This window comes from Odocoileus virginianus, chromosome 32 (genome assembly GCF_023699985.2).
Source record: "Odocoileus virginianus isolate 20LAN1187 ecotype Illinois chromosome 32, Ovbor_1.2, whole genome shotgun sequence".
NCBI classification, from domain to species: domain Eukaryota; kingdom Metazoa; phylum Chordata; class Mammalia; order Artiodactyla; family Cervidae; genus Odocoileus; species Odocoileus virginianus.
Window position 1 is genome coordinate 4,938,067 of NC_069705.1, and position 22,993 is coordinate 4,961,059.

The window sequence follows — 22,993 nt, forward strand, 5'->3', positions numbered from 1 at the left end:
ATAAAGGTACGGTTATGCTGTCGTTTCATGTTTACATTGTAAGGAAGGGTGGCACGCTTGTGACCTAGTGTAGCAGAGAAGCCTGGGACACAACGTTTTGCTGTGCCCAGGCAGCTCCCACAACAAAGGCCAAAGGTCAGTATTGCCAAGACTTAGAAACTCTGATCTAATACACAGAATAAAATAGTAAGGCACTTGTCTCTCCTTATGTTTCTGACAGAAAATGACAGTTATCTGTCATTTTCAGATGACCTGCAATGAAGAATAGTGCTTTTGTTTTTAACCTCCAATCCTTTGTGGACCTATAACTTTTGTAAAATACAATGAAAATTGCATGGCAATGTCAAGTTACTGTAATAATAACTGAATGCTCTCAATTTCTGTATTCCTCATGGATGAATAGCAAAGAGTAGATTAGCACCAATCTGGACACTTTAACACTATTTTAAAGCTTTTGTCTCTGAATATTTTGTAATAAACTTGTGTAGTTTTTGAAATTAAAAGAGGTTTTAAAAAAAGTTTCATGTAGTGTTTATGACAGTTTGGCAACAGGAGCTGCTTGATGGAAAACAAATGTGAAATTTGTTGAAACTTCCACAATTAAAAATACCTATTTTGGTTTTGTTCTTATACCACAGTATCCAGAGAACATGTGTACGTTTAGGACTAAGGTGACTGGTTATCTGCTAGCATTTGGCCACCCCGCCATTCCAGACCCCAGACTGATGGCCTCGGGACTTCCTCTGTGGACACCTGGCGCAGCCACAGAAACCTTAATGTGCTGATGGAGGCCACCGTCATCGGACTCCCCTGGCAGCGCAAGACGGTTAGGAGTCTGCCTGCAGTGCAGAGGCCTGGATGTGACCCCTGGGGCAGGAGTATCCCCTGGAGAAGGGAGTGGCGACCCAGCATTCTTGTCTGAAGAATTCCATGGGCAGAGCATACAACCCATGCGATCACATAGAGCTGGACATGACTGAGTGACTAACACTTTAAGTTCCACCATTTTTAAAGGTGTCACTGTCAGATATGAAACCTGCTTATCCTGAATTATGTTCAGAAGGCCTTTTTTGAGTATAATACCATGATTGTCTTTAACCTTTTTTTTTTTTCTAACAATCTTTCTGGTTTATCAAGATTATTAAAAATCTCAAAGATGTTTCATGTGCTGGTCTCATCCCATGTGTAATATTCAAAATCTTAATGATTGTAAAAGAAATTCAAATCTTCATTTTATATTATTACCATACTTATTGTTGACAAAAATATATCTTGAGCTGAAACAAGACTTGTAGTAAAAACAACCATTGGCCTAGGGAAGGAAGAAAAATCAAATGCCTGTTAAGTTATAACTAGGTTCGTGTTTGTGAGAAGTAGTATTTGAGGAACTTTGGTTCATTTTTATGTAACTCCTTAGTTTCTTGTATCCATTCACAAGCATTTATTAATTTTTAATAAACTGTAAGTTATTAACACCATCTACATGTCAGGTGTTACTCTTGATGATTGAGATCCATCAGAACAAAACAGGCAAAACTTCTTTCTTCCCCTGTCTGGAGCTTGCATGAGTTTTTCTTCTTCTTCCTTTTTTTTTTTTTTTTTTTTTTTGAGTTTTTCTTCTTAGCAGCCTCATCAGTGTCTAATTTTAACAGCACAGAAATAGAAAGTTGCATGTATTTCCCTCCTGGCAGCATTAATGATCAGCTGTGAAGGTAAACAGTGATGTTGTGCTAAGTGTGCCCTGAGGGAAGAATCACCAGATCAGGGTGTCCTTCCACACCGGCTGTCTGTAAAGTCTCTACTGCCTTGAGGGAATATAGCCAGTGTAAAACGTAGAAAGAATGTAAAAACATGGTGAAAATTATAAATTGTTATATATAATCAGACTTTTTTTTTTTCATCAGAAACCCTAATGATGAAAAATACAGATCTATCCGGATTGGAAACACAACTTTTTCTACTCGACTCTTGCCTGTCAGAGGAGCTGTTGAATGTTTATTTGAAATGGGATTTGAAGAGGTAAGTGTGTTCTTGGCTTTCTCTGCGGTTTATGTACAGAGCATTCATTGTAATGTTGATCAGTGATTTCTAAACAAGATAATATTTTTTAATTGATTCGTTCAGGAAAGCTATGGAACCAGTTATTTCTTCACTTATTGGACATTGAAAAATCACAATAAATATACTTTAAAATCACAGTAAAATATAACTGCTCTCCCATGGGGAGAATTCTTACCATCTCAGTCCTTTAGGGAGGTCAGGCGTGTAACCCAGGGACTAAATTGTGACTCTTCTTAGACTTTTAGCCAAAATCTGCTATGTGAGCACAGAAGAATAGCCTCCAACCCCCTGTCTACAGGAAGAAATGAAAAGGGTAAAAACAAGAAAGGTCGAGTTTAGCTGCCACACATACGGGTTCTCTTCTGTGACAGGAGAAAAGACTCTCAGTGTTTTGTGTTTGTTTTTATTTTTAGGTCAGACAAAAAGTTTGGTGTTTCCATCTTGTAGAGTCTGTGGCATAGTTTAATTTTATGACACAGGAAAGTAGCTGTCTAGATGATGAGTTTTCTGTGTGTATGTCTATGCTTAGCCGTTTCTAGTTTATGGAGTACTGAAAGCTATCAGAGCCGGTTCTAGAGGCTGAGTGATCAGTAGCAGTTAGAGCTGGCAAGGCTGTGGCCTTGGGTGCGCTTGCCTCCCTGCCTCTCTGCTTCCCTCCCCACATCTGCTTCAGGCCTTAGGAATCCAGTGGTGAAGAGGTAACAGATCCCGTCTCACGTGGAGCTTGCATTCCAGTAAGGCAGACAGACAGATGTGAAAACATAGATGTCGTAAGGCTTGAAAAGACATTGTAAGCCGCTGTATTTGGGAGCAGCCATGCAAGGAAGAGTGGCCGAGGAGGCCCCCTGGGACCTGAGCGAGAAGCAGCAGCTGAGGTCCCTGATGCTCTCAGGCGAGGGCTTTCCAGTCACGGAGAGCCGCCCTGCAGAGGACTTCTAGCAGGTGTAGCTGTGGCACAGTAGCCACAGACTTGTGGGCGTGGAGTTTGGGGAGCTGTGGTAAAGATGGCTTGGTGACAAGTGGGATGGGAAGCCAGTGGAAGACCGCTCTGGCCATTGTAGAGAGAGTATCCTGAATGTCTTGCATGAGGGTGAGGGATAAGCCTCGCCTTAGAAAGCTCATTGTTTTCGTCTCTCTGAGAAATGGCCGTGGTTTGTGTGAGTTCTGTGCTGGTGGGCTATCTCTCTGTGTTTCCTGTGCTCTGGCTCCTGGGGAGGGACCAGCACACATAGGCACTCAGTGAATTAAAGTTGGATTAAAGACCAACCGCAGTGGGGATGAGGGAAATCCTGGGTTTCTTTTTGAAGCAGAGTCTGTGGGACTTGCTGATGAGTTAGGTGTGGAAGTATGAGGGGAAGGAAGAAGTCAGGGTGACATCTAGGTTTTGGTTTGAGCAACTACGTGGATAGGAGTTCCATTCATTGAGACAGAAAAGTCCTGGAGGGTAGCAGGTGTCAGAGGAGGAAAAACTACTAGCTGTCTTTTGGATAATTGTAACTGGTACACTGTTAAATATTCAAGTAGAGGTATCAGGGAGAGAGTGAAGAAAGCTGTGATGATTGCAAAGGAGAGGGCAGGGTAGTGTCAATTATTGTGTCATCCGCTTGTAGCTGCTCACAGGTATCTAAACATAAAGAAGTTAAAACTATAGACGGAAAATTGAGAAAATTGCTAATTTTGTTCAAGGAAATGCAAATTTTTGAGTTAAATGACAGGAAAATTAAGTAAATGATTCCTGGGTTGGGAAGATCCCCTGGAGAAGGGATAGGCTACCCACTCCAGTATGCTTGGACTTTCTTGGTGGCTAAGCTGATAAAGAATCTGCCTGCGGACAAAGGATTAATTTCCAAAATATACAAGCAGCTCATACAACTCAATACCAGAAAAACAACCCAATCAAAAGTGGGAAAAAGACTCAGACATTTCTCCAAAGAAGACATCCAGATGGCTAACAAACACATGAAAAGATGCTCAACATCTCTCATTATTAGAGAAATGCAAATCAAAAACTACAATATCATCTCACACCAGTCAGAATGGCCATCATCAAAAAGTCTACAAACAATAAATGCTGAAGAGGATGTGGAGAAAAGGGAACCCTCTTACACTGTTGGTGGGAATGTGAATTGATACAGCCATTATGGAAGACAGTATGGAGACTCCTTAAAAAGCAAGAATAAAACCACCATTTGACCCAGCAATCCCACTCCTAGGCATATACCCTGAGGAAACCAAAATTGAAAGAGACACAAGTATTCCATTGTTCATTGCAGCACTATTTACAATAGCTAGAACATGGAAGCAATCTAGATGTCCATCTACAGATGAATGGATAAAGAATTTGTGGTACATACACACAATGGAAATTACTCAGCTATAAAAAGGAATGCATTTGAGTCAGTTCTAATGAAGTGGATGAACCTAGAACCTATTACACAGAGTGAAGTAAGTCAGAAAGAGAAAGATAAATATTGTATAGCATATAATCATAAATTATATGATATAAAAATATACAAATCATAAATATTGTAATGCATATATATGGAATCAAGAAAAATGGTAAACATTTATTTATAGGGCAGCAGTGGAGAAATAAACATAGAGAATAGAATTATGGACATGGGGAGAGGGTGAGATGTATGGAAAGAGTAACTTGGAAACTTACATTAACATATGTAAAACAGATAGCCAACGGGAATTTGCTGTATGGCTCAGGAAACTCAAACAGGGGTCTGTATCAACCTAGAGGGGTGGGGTGGGGAGGGAGATGGGAAGGAAATGCAAAAGGGAGGAGATATATGTATACCTATAGCTGATTCATGTTGAGGCTTCATAGAAAACAGCAAAATTCTGTAAAGCATTTATCCTTCAATAAAAGTAAATTAATTTAGAAAAAAAAAGAATCTGCCTGGGATGTGGGAGACCTGGGTTCAATCGTTGGGTTGGGAAGATTCCCTGGAGAAGGGAAAGGCTACTCACTCCAGTATTCCTGCCTGGAGAATCCCAAGGACTGTATGGGGTCGCAGAATCAGACACAACTGAGCAACTTTCACTTTAAGTAAATGACAACTGGAGATGACTAGTTTTTTATTGTTAAAGATTCAGTGGAATCAGATTTATCTTTCATTCAGCAGATATTTGAGTTCCAGGAGAGGTGGCCAGCTGTTGCAGTTGCCTGGGAATGTGCTGGTTTTAGCAGTGAAATCCCATACTGCACACAACCCCTCCACCCCAGGTGGACTTGTTGTGGGTTGGTTATACCAGTACCAGGTGACAAGCCAGGTTGAGACTTGGAGTAGTATTCGACACAAATGGAATCACAATCTCAGATAAGACTATCCTGTTTTCAGACTAATTTATGTTTAGATTTACTGGCTGGCTTTGAATTTCACACTTTAGAACCTGTAGAAGTAAATGTTTTATCAGTGTTAGCCAATAGAACTGAAACTGAACTTTGCCTTCAGAAAGAAACTTGGTAGGCTTTGAGATGCAGTGGGAATCCAAGACCTATCCTGAAATTTTCAGTTGTTCATTAAAATCCTGACAGCTTTGGACTCACTTGACTGAGACTATTCTTTTTTATGAAAATTCTGAGGAGGAGGTGAAGAAAGACAGTGATTCACAGGGTGGGTGACCCATCAGGCCAGCTTAGTGGGGTGGTTCTCACCAGGAGCCGTACCCACCCCCAGGGAGGAGTGGGCATCATGGTTTCGGTTGTCTGGGTGACTGGAAGATGTCACCAGCATTTATTGGGCAGCGACAGGGTTGACTCACAGCCAGCAGTGAGAATTGTCTCAGCAGGAATGTGTTGAGAAACACAGATTTTGTCAAACAGTGGAATCCTGGTTGGTTTCTTAAAATGTTTGATCTCATGCGTTAAGCCTGTAGTTTTGTCCTTTTATGAAACTGCAGTGCTGTTGATCAAACTTTTTGGTACAGACACTTGGTTGATAACCACACATTCTTTCAGGACTGGTCCTGAGAAGATGGAAGGGACGGCACCCCCCCACCGAATTAGGGGGGGCTCTCTGAGCTGTGGCCCAAGCAGACCGCTGCCTGCGGGGCTCCCCTTTGCCTGTCCATGGCGTCATCTGCTTTCCTCTGTGTTGCCCCGCACACTGTGCAATATCAGAGGCCTCCCTGTTTGGTTTTAAACCAGGCATCCGGCTTCTCTTTCCAGACGTTGTCCTAGATAGGAGGTGGTTCCTTTCTCATGTTGGGAGATCAGTGTGTTCCAGTCTGTGCCAGTCATCGCGTGTATGATCATCGCAACTGTCGTGATACTTTCCTCTACCCTTCCACCTGTTTGTACAGGCTGTGGGATTTGACTGACCTCTGTTCAGTCTCAGATAGAGGTGGTTACAGCATAGCAATTACGGTTGTGTGAATCCTCTCACTGACATCGGAACATCAAGCAGGTTATTTAATTTCTCTGAGCCTTCATATTTTCATATGAAAAGCGGGGCTAAACCTAGTACCTACCTTTCAAGGTGGCTATAAGAATTCTTTAGATAATGTGTGCACAATACCTAGAAACACGTAAATGCAATAAATGATAGTGATCTTTCTTAACAGCTATTTTGGGTAATATATGGAGATCGCTGGCCTGTCCCAGCTTTTTAAAAAGGATTCACTTGGAATTGATCTTTCATGTCATTATTGAGTAAGGTCTTGGTCCGTTGATTCCTGTAGCTCTGCCATCAGCAGAGAAATACAGTCATTCTCAGTTGTGGAGTTTAGTTTAAATGCTCATGATCTACAGATTGGTCTGCTGCATGTTACAACTGTTTTCTCCTATTTGCAGTTGACAGAATGCTCTTGGTTTTAATGCTCTTGGTTCTTGACACCTAAAACCTTGATTGAATATGTTTTCATTTTACTTTTTGTTTTGTAATTTGCTGACTGTTTTACATTGTGAGCTTTGTTGTAATGTTTATTGTACCTTAGAGCACTCTGTATTATGTGAATTCTTAAAATGAATCACTTCTTAAAAGAATTGGATTTTTATTGTTTGTTTGTTTGGATCACCTTTGTATTACCAAACAGCAATCTGTAGTTTTGAAATGACCATCAGGGTATAATTTTTGTTACTTTGGAAGAATTAGTGGACCCCATAGACTTCTAATCATGCAGCTATTCTTAAAGACTTGAGAAGATTCAAAGGTTGTTATATAACTTCTTATTCGTTTCATGTGACCAGTGATCTTGTAGGAAATTTCATGGAGAATAGTTGTATCATATCCTATTACAGAGAAGATAGGAATGTGCTTTTTTTGCAGTCTTTAGGAGGCTTTCTGACTTATTACAGTATTCCTAAAAGATAGAATATTTTTAAAGGTCTTTTGAACCAATAAGTTAGGCTAAACATCTGATGCTAAAAAGGAGACAGATCTTCTTAATTTTCTGGTATACCTTTTCCTGTAATTTTTTTAAAAAGTGCCGTAATGGTACAAGGAGAATGATTGTTAAAGTATGATGTGTTCTATAGTGTTGGCTCCGTTTCATATATATTTCCCTAATTTTTTAAATTCCAGGGAGAAACACATCTTATCTTTCCTAAAAAAGCTTCAGTGGAGCAGCTGCAAAAAATCCGTGACCTGATTGCCATAGAGAGAAGTAGCAGATTGGATGGATCAGAGAAGAGCCACAAAAAAGAGTTATCTCAGCACCTTGCAGCCAGCTCTCAGCTTCCTACAGCACCTTCTTCACACCCTGACGGTGTGACCCAGCCTCCAGAGAACAGTGACGGGCGGGCACCCAGACCCCGACTGGCTCCAACGGTAATGTTAGAGTTAAGCCTTCCTTGACTTGTTCCTTTCAAAGTGTTGAAACAGCAGAAGCTTTGCTTAGATGACTTCATTTAATAGGAAATTATCCTGCTTACAAAAATCCTTTTAAATAAAGGTCCTTAAGCATTTTACTCATAAATTTTCACTGTCAGAAAAATTGTAATGGTTTTTCTGTAGTACTTTTATCAGTAGCAAACTTAAACTCATGTCCTGTTTTAATTTTGTAAAACACCTTATCGCTTTCCTCAATACAACGGAACCTTTCCTCAATACAACAACATATAGAGTCAGTTGTTAAATCTATTTTTCTCCAGCTGAATAATTCCGGAGCCTTTAACCTCGTTTTCCTGGTAGCCAGGTGATGAGTCATGGGGTGTCCTAAGTTTGTCTCTAAAAAATAAAGGAGAAAGGTGTAGGGGCCGAGAGAGGAAGAGACAGGATAGAGACTGTCCTTTTTATATAATTCCTGAGGAGTGGTTTCCCAGCTTTTTTTTTTTTCAAGAAGATTAACTCTTCTAAAGCATATTCTTTTGTACCTTGACTTCGGTTAACTTTTAAGTCTTTATAATATTTTCCCCTCTCATTAGCTTCACAGCTAATACTTATTTGTAATAATAAACATAACTTTGTGGATAAATGCTTCCAAGAAGCGGTTACTGTGTAGTATTGAATCAACTAGTAATGATATTAAGTGGTTGTGGGAGTCAGATGATACGGCATGTGTGAAAGCTTAATAAACTGTGAAGGGCTTTAAGATTTGCCCTTGGTAACAATAATTCTATGAAGTATCTCAGCTGCTTCATTTAGTACAGAGTTATCATAAGTAACAGAAAAGAAGGACCACCTATCTCTAGTGGGACAGAATAGTAATCCTAGTCAGTCCAGTCCTTAGAACACTGATTTCCACTCTTTCTTTGATTGCACATCTTACCAGTGACAGTGTTGAATACATAACTGAATAAGTGTCTCTTTACTTTTGAGTTCCGTACTTTTATGTGTATATGTTAATATACCTTAAACAAGATTAAAGCATGTCTTTTGTTACACTTTGGGTAACTGGGGTCTTCATCAGTTTTGCAGTTAAGGTTGAAACAGGTATAGAAGCATGCTTAACTTCTTTCTTGGTTTTTAGCACCGTTTCTTATGAATTTTCTAATTAAAGTGTGAAATATACCTTTTAAGATTCCCCACTTTATCTTTTGTTGAATCTCAGTATTACAGTTTAAAATGCACAGTATTGACCAGTCTTAGGGAAAAACATAAAATGCAGGAAGATACTTTATTTTACAAAATAGCTCTTTGCTGGACTAGTTAGAATTTCTTTTTTTACAAATTTTACAGATTTTCTGAACCTTCTTTGACCTCTTTGCTTTTTTAAAATTCTTAACCTCAAAATTCAGTTGTAATTTGAGGTTTTTAGAACTCTGCTAATTGCCAGAAGGAGTATGGACACTACACTGAAAACAAAATGTCATTCTGTTGTCAAAACAAATGCAGAGTTTAGAAGCAATAAACTTCAAACACATATGCTCTTAGAAGGCTGTTGTATATTTACTCTTATTTCTCTAGTTCCTGGGATATAGTATCTTTTCCTGTTTCTTAAGGGAGTTGGGAGAAATTAGAATGAATCTTATATATATATATAATTTTCTGTATATTGTTGGCTGTGCTGGGTCTTTGTTGCTGTGCAGGCCGCTCTCTAGTGCAGCAGGGGCCGCTCACCACGGTGGTTTCTCACGTGGAGCACGAGCTCTCGGGTGCACGGGCCTCAGTAGTTGTGGCACGCAGGCTCTTCCCAGACCAGGGATCAAACCCGTGTCTCTGGCATTGGCAAGCAGATTCTTTACCACTGAGCTACCAGAAAAGCCCTAGAATGAGTCTTGTTTTTATAGCCAACTCCTAGTTCTATGGATTGCTGAAAGACTTTTAAAGTGTTTTGTTACTTAAGCTCTATCACTGTTAATGGGTATACTACAGAATTTGATAGTTATGTTCTCCTGCCTTTCTCATTTTGAGTGTGGATATTAACTGAATTAAAATGGACCAAGTCAAACAACAGGAGAGAGATTAACAAAGCATTTAGCTGCATATAAACTAGACATGTGCTGGGCACTGATGAGCTTCTTAACTAATATAATATTTCTCTGGTTGAAACTGTATCAAGTAAAAATTTTGAAATTTAAGGCAAGGTGATGGTCGCTGATGTTGTAAGATATAAAATACTGGAATATATTGGTGCTCAATCTCAGTAGTTTAGTTAGAAACTTATTTTGCTGCTTTTTCTGGATATTTTATGTAAGTGGAATTATGCACTGTGTATTCTGCCTCAGGCTTCTTTTAGTTTGTGTTTGAAGTTGATCCATATTGCAGGCTGTATCAGTATTTTGTTCCTGTTCATTGCTGAATAGTATTCTCTGGAGAGCATTTGGATTTGCCCTGTTTGCCTTGTTAGTAGCAGTACTGCTGTGAATGTCCACAGACCAGGCTTCGTGTGGACATATGTTTTCACTTCTCTTGTGTAGATTCCTAGAAATGAAGCCACTGAATTATATCCCAACTTTTATGTTAATGTTTTAAGAAAGTGTAAGCTGTTTTCCAGAGCTATTACACCATTTTACATTCTAACCAGCATCAGTGTTCTCACTGATACTTGCTAATGTCTTTTTTGGGCTCCCGTGGTGGCTCGGTGGTAAAGAATCCACTTGCCAGTGGAGGAGACTTAGGTTTGATCCCTGGGTCAGGAAGATCCCTTGGAGTAGGAAATGGTAACCGGCTCCATTTTTCTTGCCTGGGAAATCCCACGGACAGATGCGTGGCATGTTTTTTATCCATTCCTCCATTAATGGACATTTTGGTTGCTTCCATATCTTGGCTATTGTAAATAGTGCTGCAGTGAACACTGGGGTATTTGCATCTTTTTGAATTATGGTTTTCTTCAGATGTATACCCAAGACCAAGATTGCTGGATCTTATAGTAGTTCTATTTTTAGCATTTTAAAGAATCTCTATGCCATTCTCCTGGAGGAGGACATGGCAGACCACTCCAGTATTCTTCTCTGGAGAATTCCATGGACAAAGGAGCCTGGTAGGGTACAGTCCATAGGGTTGCAAAGAGTCAGACACGACTGACAGACCCTCACTCACTCACTCATGCTGTTCTCCGTAGTGTTTGTACCAGCTTACGTGCCCACAGACAGGGCAGGAGGGTTCCCCTTTCTCCACCTTTGTTCTTTATCGACTTTGATCATGGCCGTTCTGACCAGTGTGAGGTGATAACCTCATTGTAGTTTTGACTTGTATTTCTCTAATAATTAGCATTGTTGAGCCTGTTTTCATGTGCTGTCTGGATATCTGTATGTTTTCTTTGGAAAAATGTCTACTTAGATCTTGTGCTTATTTTTTAATTGGGTTGTGTGTGGTTTTTTGGTTGGTTGTTTTTTGAGCTACACGAGGTGTTTGTATATTTTGTATTTCGGAGAGTAATCTTTTATTGGGCTTTTCCATCACAAATATATTCTCCCATTCAGTAAATGTTCTCTTTTCACTTTGCTTATGGTTTCCTTTTCTGTGCAAGTTTTCAAGTCTAATTAGGTCTCATTTGTTTATTTTTTAAAATTTTCATTAGTATGTGGATCCAAAAAGATATTTGCTACAGTTTATGTTAAAGAATGTTCTGCCTATGTTTTCCTCTTAAGAGTATTATAGTATCACTCTTACATTGAGGTCTTTAATCCATTTTGAGTTTATTTTTGTGAACGGTGTTACAAAATGTTGTTTTATTCTTTTATATGTAGCTCTCCATTTTTCCCAGCACTGCTTATTGAAGTGACTGTCTTTGCTTTTTTGTATTTTATACTGTGGATTTGTTTCTGAGCTTTCTCTCCTGTTCTATTGGTCTATATTTCTGTTTTTGTGCCAGTACCATACTATCCTGATTAGTGTCACTTTGTAGGATAGTCAGAAATCAGGGACCTGATTCCTCCAGCTCCATTTTTCTTCTATGTATCAATTTTGTATCCTGCAACTTTACCAAACTCATTGATAAAATCTGGTAATTTTCTGGTACCATCTTTAGGATTTTCTGTGTGTAGTAGTATTTTGTCTGCCGACAGTGACTTTTCCTGTCGAAGTTTTCCTCCTACTTTTCCAGCTTGGATTTCTTTTATTTCTTTTTCTTCTCTGATTGCTGTGGCTAGGACTTCCAAAACTTTATTGAGCAACAGTGGCAAGAGTGGACACCTTGGCTTGTTCCTGATCTTAGAGGAAATGCTTTCAGATTTTCACTGTTGAGTATGATGTTAGCTGTAGGTTTGTCATACATGGCCTTTTTTATGTTGAGACATGTTCCCCTGTACACCCACTTTCTGGAGTTTTTTATCTTAAATGTTGACTCTTGTCAAAAGCTTTTTCTGCATCTCTTGAGATGATCATATGGTTTTTATTCTTAAGTTTGTTGTCATGGTGTATCATCCTATTAATTTCCAGATATTGAAAAATCTGTGCATCCCTAGGATAATCCCACTTGATCATGTTGTATAATCCTTTTAATGTGTTGTTGGGTTCAGATTGCTAGTATTTTGATGATTTTTGCATCTGTGTTCGTTCATCAGTGATGTTGGTCTTTTGTGTGTGTGTGTGATCTTTGGCTTTGGTAATCAGGGTGATGGTGGCCTTAAGAATGCATTTGGAAGTATTCCTTTCTCTGCAGTGTTTTGGAATAGTTTTAGAAGTGTAGGTGTTAATTCTTCTCTAAATGTTTGGTAGAATTCTCCTGTGAAGCCGTCTGGTCCTGAACTTTTGTTGCGAGTTTTTTAATCACAGTTTCAGTACTTGTGATTGGTCTGTTAATATTTTCTGTCTCTTCCTAGTTTAGTCTTGGGAGATTGTACCTTTTAAAGGATCTGTTCATTTATTCCAGATTGTCCATTTTATTTGCATGTAGTAGTCTCTTATGATCCTTTGTATTTCAATGGTATCTGTTCTAACTTCTTTTTCATTTCTGATTTTTTGATTTGAGCCCTTTCCCTTTTTTCCTTGATGAGTCTGGATAAAGGTTTATAAATTTTATCTTTTCAAAGAACCATTGGTCTTTCCTATTGTTTGTTTCTATTTCATTTATTTCTGCTTTAATCTTTATGCTTTGTTTCCTTCTAGTAACTTTGAGTTTTGTTTGTTCTTCTAGTTGCTTTAGGTGTAAGCTTAAGATGTTTGAGATTTTTCTTGTACCCTGAGTAAGATTATATTGCTATAAAGTTCCCTCTTAGAACTGCTTTTGCTGCATCCCATAGGTTTTGGATCATTATGCTTTTGTTTCCATTTGTCTCTAAGTATTTTTTAATTTCCTCTTTGATTTCTTCAGTGACCCATTGGCTGTTTAGTAGCATATTACTTACTCTCCACATGTTTGTATTATTTACAGTGTTTTTCTTGTTTATTTCTAATTTCATAGCATTGTGATCAGAAAAGATGCTTGTTATGATTTCAGTTTTCTTAAATTTACTGAGATTCACTTTGTGGCCCAGCATGTGCTTTGTCCTGGAGAATGTTTTATGTGCACTTAAAAAGGATGTGTATTCTGCTGCTTTCAGATGGAATGCTCTGTAAACATCAGTGAAGTCTGGTTGAATGTGTCATTTAAGATCCGTGTTTCCTTGTTGATTTTCTGTCTGGATGATCTGTTGATTGATGAAACGGGGTGTTCAGAGTCCCCCACTGTTACTGTGTTGCTGTCAGTTTCTCCTTTCATGACTGTAAGCATTTGCTTTATATAATGAGGTGCTCCTGTGTTGGGTGCATATATATTTACAATTGTTCTGTCTTCTTCTTTGATCTGTTGATTTTTATATGCTCTCCTTTATCTCTTGTAAGAATCTTTATTTTAAAGTCTATTTTGTCTGATATGAATACTGCTGCCTCAGTTTTCTTTTGATTTCCATTTGCATGGAATATCTTTTTCCATCCTCTCACTTTCAGTCTTTCTGTGTCCCTAAATCTGAGGTGGGTTTCTTGTAGACAGCGTATACGCCAGATCTTGCTTTTTTAATCCATTCAGCCATTCTTTGTCTTTTCTTAAAGCATGTAGTCCATTTGCATTTAAGGTAATTATTGATAGTATATTCTTATTGCCATTTTGTTAATTGTTCTGCATTTGTTTTTGTAGGCTTTTTTCCTTCTTTTCCTTTTATGTTCTCTTGTGGTTTGATGACTCACCTTTAGTGTTGTGTTGGGTTATTTATTCTTTATTGTGTGTGTCTATCATGTATTTTCAGTTTGCAGTTACCATGAGATTTTGATATAGCATTCTATATATATGAACAAGATTGTTGTAAGTTGCTCATCTTTGAATTTCAGATGTGTTTGTCCTCTCCTCCTCTCACAATTGCTAGTTTCAGTATCACGTATGTGTGTGTGGTGGGGGCGAGGGGGTGATTTCCTGTCTTGACTGTATGTTTGCACTGGTGAGGTTTTTTTCACTGATCATTTTCCTGTTTCTAGTTGTGGCCTTCTCTTTTCTACTTAGAGAAGTTCCTTTAGCATTTGTGGCAAAGCTAATCTGGTGATGCTAAATTCTCTTAGCTTTTGCTTGTTTGTAAAACTTGTGGTTTCTCCATCAGATCTGAACAAGAGCCTTGCTGAGTAGTCGTCTTGGCTGTAGGTTCTTCCCTTTTGTCACTTTAAATACAGTGTGCCTCTCCCTTCTGGCCTGTGGAGTTTTCTCCTGAGAAATCAGCTGATGACCTTATGGGGGTTCTTTTGTATGCTGTTTGTTGCTTTTCCCTGGTTGCTTTTCAATTTTTGTAAGTTACCTGACTGTGTCTCAGCATGTTCCTCAGCTTTATCCTGTCCAGGACTCTCTGAGCTCCTTGGACTAGGTGACTGTTTCCTTTCCCATGTTAAGGATGTTTTCAACTATTATCCCTTCACACATTTTCTCAGGTCCTTTCTCTTCTTGGGCCCCTATGGTGAGTATGTTGGTACGTTTAATGTCCCAGGGGTCTCTTAGACTGTCCTCACTTTCTTTCATTCCTTTTTTTAAATTTTCCTCTGTGGCAATGATTTCCCCCATTCTGTCTTCCAGCTCACTTATTTATTCTTCTGCCTCAGTTGTTCTGCTATTGATTCCTTCCAATGTATTTTTCATTTCAGTTAGCATGTTGTTCATCACTGTTGTTTGTTCTTTAGTTCTTCTAGGTCATTGTTAAACATGTCTTATATCTCTGTGCCTTCATTCTTTTCTGAGACCTTGGATCATCTTAACTATCATTACTTTGAATTGTTTTTGAGGCATATTGTCTATCTCTGCCTCACTTAGTTGTTGTTCTGGGGTTTTATCTTGTTTCTTCTTCTGGAATATATTTCTGTGCCATCTCATTTTGTCTAACTTTGTTTATTTGTGGTTTCTGTTCCTCAAGCTGCAGGATTGTAATTCTTCTTGTTTCTGGTGGGTGAGTTTGGTCCAGGGGCTTGTGCAGCCTTCTTGGTGGGATGGACTGGTGACTGCCCACTGGTGAGTGGAGCTAGGTCTTTGCCTTCTGGTGGACAAAGCTTGTGTCTACGGTTATGTTTATTTAGAGGCAACTGTGGGGTCAGGATGACTTTAGGCAGCCTGTCTGCTGATGGATGGGGTTGCGTTCCTGCCCTGATGGTTGTGGCTTGTGGTGCCCCAGCACTGGAGCCTGCAGCCTGTTGAGTGAGGCCAGGCTTTGGTGTCAGGTTTTGGTAATGGCTGCCTTCAGGAGAGCTCACGTCAGATGAATATTGCCCAGTACCTCCGCCACCGGTGTCCTTGCCTCCACGGTGAGCCACAGTCGACCCCCACCTCCCTAGGAGACCTTCCTAAACCAGCAGGTAGGTCTGGCCAAAGCTCCTGTAGAGTCACTGCTTTGCCCCAGGTCCCAGTGCACATGAGACCTTGTGTGCCCTCCAGGAGTGGAGTCTGTGCCCCCCAGTCCTGAGGAGCTCCTGCACTCAAGCCCTGCTAACCTTCACAGCCAGATGCTCTGAGGGCGCCTCCTCCCAAGGCCGAGCTCATAGGCTGAGGAGCGTGACATGGGGCTCAGGACTCTCATTCCTGTGGGAGAACCTCTGCAATATAATTATTTTCCAGTTTGTGGGTGCCCCCCCCCCAGGAAGATGGGATTTGATTATATTGTGAAAGCGTCCCTCCTACCATCTCATTTTGGCATTTTCTTTGTTTCTGGAAGTAGAATATCTTTTTGTAGGTTTCAGTTTGCTTTATCGATGGTGGTTTAGCAGTTGTGATTTTGGTGTTTTTGTGAAAGGGACTGAGCCCACGTCTTTCTCTGCCACGTTTTATCCTCTCCTATTTATATTTTTAAATTGACACCAATTCTGTTTATTATATTCAAAACCCTTCTCTAATATCCACATCAGAGTTGGATTTGTTGCACCTTGAGGATGATAGAGTTAAGTCAGACTTGCAAAAGCTTGAAATGCACACCTGAGACAGTGGGAGCCCACAGGGACACGTGGCCTCCTGGCTGACCTGCTGGCTTCTTCCCCTGACTGTGCGCCTGAGTTGGTTGATTTTTTTTTTTTAAGACTGTTTCCTTTTTTAAAAATTTTATTATTTTTGGCTGCACTGGGTCTTTGTTGCTGCGCACAGTCTTTTTCTGCTGATGGTAAGCAGGGGCCGCTCTTCGTTGTGGTGTGCGAGCTCCGTGTTGTGGGGTGCGAGCTTCGTGTTGTGGTGTGCGAGCTTTGCGTTGTTTGGCTTCTCTTGTTGCGGTCACCCCGCAGCGTGTGGAATCTTCCTGAACCAAGACCTGAGCTGGCTTCCCCTGCATTGCCAGGTGAACTCATAGCCTCTGGACCACCAAGGGAGTCCCAGTTAGGTGATTTTTAAGCTAATTGAATCTCGTAAGACAACTTCTTAGTCTGGATCTATATGCAGTCTTTTTAAGAGAAGAAATCTATGCTCCTGTTTCCCATTTGGACAGAGGATTTAACTGTTCAATTTATTATTAACCATTCTTAAGAGTAAACTACATCTATATCCCTTTCAATAGACAGTTGAAATTATGACAAATCTTTAAATTGACACTCTTCATGTCCATTAAAAATGATGATGTGGTATATTTTGATGTGAAGATTATTACTATGTAGGGAAAAAGGTAAAGAGTTCGAAAATTAAACAGTATATGTTATGTATATGTGACTATTTCTGTTTTTCTTATTAAAAATGCTCATACATAAATATGTTTATTTTTAAAAGTTCTGGAAAGCTGTACACAGTCTGATTTTTTGAGTAGTGAAATTTTAATGATTTCTTGTTATTTATACCATTCAGTATATCCTGACATTTTTTTTGAAACATTCATTAATGTTAAATATAGAATAAAGTGGTTTTTGTAAGAAATTTCTCTTTAAGCTGCAAATTGACTTTAGATATCATTAAAAATGTTTTAAACAGAACTATATTTTTTACAAAAGCAGATTCTACATGTGAAAGCCATGGAAGCAGAGGGTTGTGAAAAAGCAGGAAGAGGACTAAGGGCGTGGGAAGCCTGTCCTTTACTCAAAAAGTAAACTTGCTGATCCAGCGTCCTCTGCCTTTATCATGTGGGTTGACAGAAATACACATCGTACTTGTTTTCTTATAGAGTCTTAAAAGTCTCTCATCAGAAACCAAATAATTGAAATCCAAGTGTGATTAGTGAAGGAAAAAAAATCTTTTTAATCTAAAACAGACAGATTTCATATTTTAAACTCCCATTTGTACTCCAAATAACTTTAATCGTTAAGCAGTTAACTGTTGCCTTATGTACATGGTTACCCAGCTGCTATAATTGCCATCAGCAAACTTCTATTTTTATGACTTAGTTTTTTTGGCATTGTGCCAAAGAAATAAGGCAAGAAAATAACCTTTATTGTTCAAGATCGTTTGCGTGCCATTAAATACCACAGTGAAGGGGGTAATTTCCAGAGCAAAAAATACTAAATTGAAAATAAAAATTCTTTGGCTGAGTTCTTACCTTCCCAGCAAATGAAACTCTGGTTGTGAAAAAGAAAAATAATACAGCCATAAAGGTCTCATCTTTATAGGAATTCTTTTAAATGGAAATGGAAAGCAATTATTCTCCAATGAAAAATAAATAAAATAAAAATGGGCATGTTCCGTTTGCTCTGGATCAGTTCTGGTGAGACGCACTCTTTCCTGCTGTGAGTGCCCTGGGTTTCCCGCCCCAGGTCCGCCCCAGCGCTTCTGCTGTCTTTGATGGAGTAAGTGCGTCTGCCGCTGCTGAAGGCCAGCCCCTCCTCTGTGCCTGTTTTCCTATCTGCTCTCTGTGGGGTCACAGGTGGGCTGTGCAGTCGTGACCTGCCCCTTTTCTTGGAGATTCTTCTCAGTGGTTTTGAAACCTTGTTTTAGACCAGTTTTCATCTAAGTTTGGACCACTGGTGTTAGAATAGCCTGGGTTTGCAGATTCCTGGGCACACCCCAGACTGGCTGAACCAGGAGAGAGGGAACTTGGAAATCTGCCTTCTTCACAAACAGGTCAGTGGTTACAAACATTTCCTGTAAGCTCTTAGACACAAGTCAACACACAAATATCGCTAGATCCTGCCTTCTTTTATTTCTCGTTTCCTCTTCACTGCAAGTTTCACGGGGAGTCCCCAGTATCCACCCCTGTCCTTACTCCTCATAGTTTTGTCTAGCAGGTTTCCACACTTGATGTGCCCCATCAGCAAAATATTTCTGAGCGTGTCCTCTTAATATATGTTTATTTGTTTATGAATTGTATACTTACATTAGCGTGCCGCTGTGCTGGGCACACGGTAAAGCGGTGTACAGAGGCGGCGAGGATGGGAGGGTTAGATAGCACCGCAGGCTCAACGGGCGGGAATCTGAGCAAACTCTGGGCCATGGCAGAGGGCAGGAGCCTGGCGGGCTGCAGTCCGTGGGGTCTCAGGGCTGGACACAGCTTAGCAGCTGAGCAACAACAAGAGGAGATAGGAAATAAGTAATATTTTTAATTTTAAAAAATGATTTAGCACTATCATTCAGTGAATGTAGACCTAAGTCTATGTTTTAAATGCTCTTTTGATAATTTTGAATTTGGGAGGCTCACTTTATCAGATCTCAGCAGATTGTGTTCTTTTTTCACATTAAAATTTGGCTGTTGAAGGGGCTCATACTGAAAAAAAAAGACGGATTAGCCCTACCATTTCTTCTTTTACACACTCCACACGTTCTTACATCGTAAGTATTAGCCTTATTGCTTAGAGGTCTTTGAAATCTTTTTTAAGTGAAGTTGAGGGTCAGTTTAGTAAAAGCTACATAATATAACCTGCAAAGCTGTTGAACCGGGCACATGTGGCCCGCAGAAGCTTGCAGAAGGAGGAGTGGGTGTGCCACTGGGTCCCCCCACTCCGTGCGGCCTTGTTCCCCTGGGGCGGCTTCTGTAGCTGCGGAGGGGCAGCCACTGAGCCACATGCTCAGTGGTATAATGACTTGGTTGTACTTTGGGGCACAGATGATATAAATAACAGTTGTAATCTTTTCTGTCTGTATCCCAGCAGACCACTTTGTACAGCTCCTGGCCCAGGTTGGGACAGCACTTAAACCACTGGGTCTCCTACACTTTGTTTTCCTTATTAACACTGTTGCAGAACTTACTACTGAGATCATCGCTGATCTCCATGCCCCTAAATTTAGTGGACTTTTTGGGTTCATTTTTACCTGACCATTCGTAGCTGTAAGTGCAACTGACCATTTCCTGGTTTTTTCTCCTCTTGTAAGTGGTTCGACCATTGACCCAGTTGCTCTCACTGAAAATCTGTGGGTCATTCCCCTTGACTGCACGGTTCAGTCAGTGGGACCTGTTGATTCTACTTCCTCTGTGATTGTGAATCCGTTCACTTTTCCACCACCTCTGTCCCCTCCTGGTTCAAGCCTCTGCTCCCTCAGAGCTCAGCAGTGGTTCCCCTGTGGGTCTCCTGAGGCCTGCTTTCTCCCCCCTCAGCTGGAAGCTCGGAGAACGTGAAGCTGCCTTTTTACTCCTTCGCTCCGTAGGTCTTGGGTAGCTCTCGGTACGGCCGGAAGAGACAGGGAAGACCTGGCTGTCGCCCCGCTCAGCTTCCTGCTTGGGGCTCTGCGCTCCAGATACCCTGACTTTCTGTCTGATCCCCCCTTTGCATGCTCCCTAGCCACCTACCTACACGTTATTCCCTCTTCACAGGAATGGTCTTCTCCCTTCCCTGGTCACCAGCTGCTTCTCATCCTTCATATTTGATTACAGGATCGCTTCTCCAGGGAAGTCTCATTAGAGCCCCTGCCAGGCAGTTACACTGTCCTGTATGTTTGCTTTATAGCTCTTCCCCTGAATATGAATAAACTAGCTGTTATATCCCCTGTATCTAACGGATCATAAAGATTCCTTAAATATTTGAGTAAGTTGGCATTGTTGTAGCAATATTCGTTTCTATGTCCATAGGCTTGTTATCCTGTTAGGATAATGCCCTTGTCTGGCTTGGCCTCCATTATTTTTCTATCATCTAATCATTTACACACAAACACACAAAATTTGTTGACTTAATGTGAAGATTCTGTCATTATTTCTTCAGTGTCTTTCCCCCTTAGACCATAGAGTGATTGTCTGTTTTGTGCACACATGCCCAGCGTTCGTATACTGACATTATAGTCAGTATTTGGTGTTTTTTTAATTAGTCTATTTCTGCCTTTTTCTATACACATTTAATCCATTCGTATTTACGATAATTCTAATATGTTTGAACTTCTTTCAGACATTTTGTGTTATGTCCTTCTTGTTTTTTTTCTTCTATTTCTTTCTATTGTTTAAATGGATCAAGTTTTATTCCATTATTTTCCCTCCAAAAGTTAGAAAGTTAAATATCCTCTTTTAGTCTTCTAATTATTGTCTTAAAATTTTTAATGCAAATATTTATTTTATATTTTTCTAGCATCTGCTCCTGTCCCTGCCACCTTTATTATGTGATTTTGCTTTTTAATTATTTATAACAACAGAACTTAAGTTTTACCAGTTTTTTAGTTTTTATTTAACTCGCTTCTGTTTCTTTTATCTTGGGTTCTACTCTATGGTGTTCTATTTATTTACTTTGGTTCTATTATGTTTTGGGGAGACAGTAACTTTTGTAATAATTTTTTAAAATAGGATTTGGGAGTGATGTATTTTCTGCATTGTTACAGATCAGAAAATGTGTTGTTTTGCTCTTTGTAATTAGTTTACCTGGGTATGCATTGTGTGTTCTCATATTGCCTCAGTATTTCAGAGATTTTGCTTCACTGTTTCCAGTGAGATGTCTGATAGCATTGAAGGCTTTTAATATTTTGTTTTTACCTTTATTGTTGTTATAAAATGTCACTATTAGTCTTTGTTTGGTTTTTTTTTTCTCCCGTTCACACTGGCTCTTTCTTTCTCAGAAATTTCCCGTTATTTCTTTGATAAGTGTTTTCTCTTCCATTTTTTTCTACTCGCGTTTCTAGATATTTCCCGTTAGCTGGATTGGGAAGTTCTGAGTTCATCCTTAGTGTCGTTGTCCCTTTGTACCATACTGTCAGAAAACGCCTCGTCTCGGTCTTGTAATTGATCGATCACTTACCTGTGTTTGTTTTGCTGTTTGACGCACCATCTGTGTTTTCTTCTTCATTCAGTGTTTGAATTTTTAGTTCCCACGATCTGTGGGCGTCTTCCTGTGGCTCGAGTGTGCTCCTGCGCTTCTGAAGGCGGGCTCTCTGGGTCTCTTCTGCGTTTGCTGCCCTTGCAGGGCTGCTTCTGCCGTGGACGCCGGTGCCCTGTCTCAGCGGCACTGGTGGCCGTGGGCTCTCAGGGGCCTGAGAGCTCCTGCCAGCCTGTTGGCGAGCGCCGCGTCTGGTTCTGACGACTACGGGGGAGGGCGGGACATGCCACCAGGTGGGCTGTGCCAGACCAGCACGCTTCTGTGCTGGGACGCCGCTTTCCTTCTGTAAATCTAGACGTCCGCCCTCACTGCTCAGAGACACGCCTTTTTGTGGAGAAGGAGTGACCACAGTGTCCAGCTGTTCCTGCGGCAGAGCCTGACGGCCTGCGTAACACTTAGTCCAAGACCCCTTCCTGCTCTGTGAAGCCTCCCGCCCATCCCGCCTCGGGATTATATATACCACTTTCTCTAGACGGCGTATTGCCATTGTTTGTTCCTTTTGTCTGTTTGTACCTGCCTTCTTTCAGGAATTTCTCAAAATTTCTGATCCCTTGAGATCAGTCCTCCTTAGCTAATGCTGTATAAAGAAAAAAAAAAAAGACATTTATCAGGACTTGAAGTGGAAAGAGCTGTCAGAAGCACTGCTCAGAGTGCTGTCTTGATCCAAGCTGTGCTCAAGAGTTCAGCATATCCCTGTTTAAATATATCCTCAGTAACATCTATTCAGATGAAAATATAGACTTATCTTAGACTGTGATACAGATGTGACTATCTCCTAGTACTAATTTTGTAAAGGTTTTCATTATAATTACTATATTTCAGTGAATCCGTACATTCCTTTATCTATGAACTCATAGAACCAGTATTTTTTATTATATTATTTTTATAGCATACGAAGAAAAGCTAATTTCATTGTTTTCTTTATATTAGGTTGCTGACAATTCAGTCATTCTAAAAGTTCTTCGGTCCAACATTCAGCATGTACTGGTCTATGAGAACCTTGCTCTCCAGGAGAAAGCACTGGCTTGTATTCCAGTCCAAGAACTGAAAAGGAGATCGCAAGAAAAGTTATCTAGAGCCAGAAAATTGGATAAAGGTAATGGCTTTACAGAACCATTCATTGCTAAATATGCATCATTACTAAATCAACAAAAATGCTGAAATGGTGCCCTTTACTGTATACATTGTAAATATGTAACCCAGTTCTATTTGGATTTTTAAGAAGTACAACAGTAGTATAATTTTTTGTTGCATATACCTCGTGCACACATCTGTTAAAATTTTTTAACTCAAATAATGTATTTTTAGTTTAATCATTGGCATGTGATTTTTTTTTTAATATAATATCACCAGAACTTCAGTCCATGAAATATGTGATGGCATTATTAGTGAATTTTAATGTGAAACTGAGAAAAAGCTTATTCAGAATGAATTCATGTGATTTGACCACTGACTCCCTTTAA

The 22,993-nt window shown here is 40.0% G+C and overlaps 1 protein-coding gene across 5 annotated transcripts in view; it reads left to right on the forward strand.

The window, feature by feature from the left end:
- The window catches only part of NGLY1 (N-glycanase 1), a 56,094-nt gene that overhangs the window by 5,989 nt on the left and 27,112 nt on the right, over nucleotides 1-22,993 (forward strand). For all 5 annotated transcript variants that reach the window (XM_070459816.1, XM_070459814.1, XM_020881564.2 and 2 more), the window contains exons 2-4: nucleotides 1,905-2,019; nucleotides 7,596-7,841; nucleotides 22,461-22,626. In XM_070459816.1, the coding sequence (XP_070315917.1) occupies nucleotides 1,905-2,019; nucleotides 7,596-7,841; nucleotides 22,461-22,626 (527 nt within the window). The remainder of the gene's footprint in view (nucleotides 1-1,904; nucleotides 2,020-7,595; nucleotides 7,842-22,460; nucleotides 22,627-22,993) is intronic.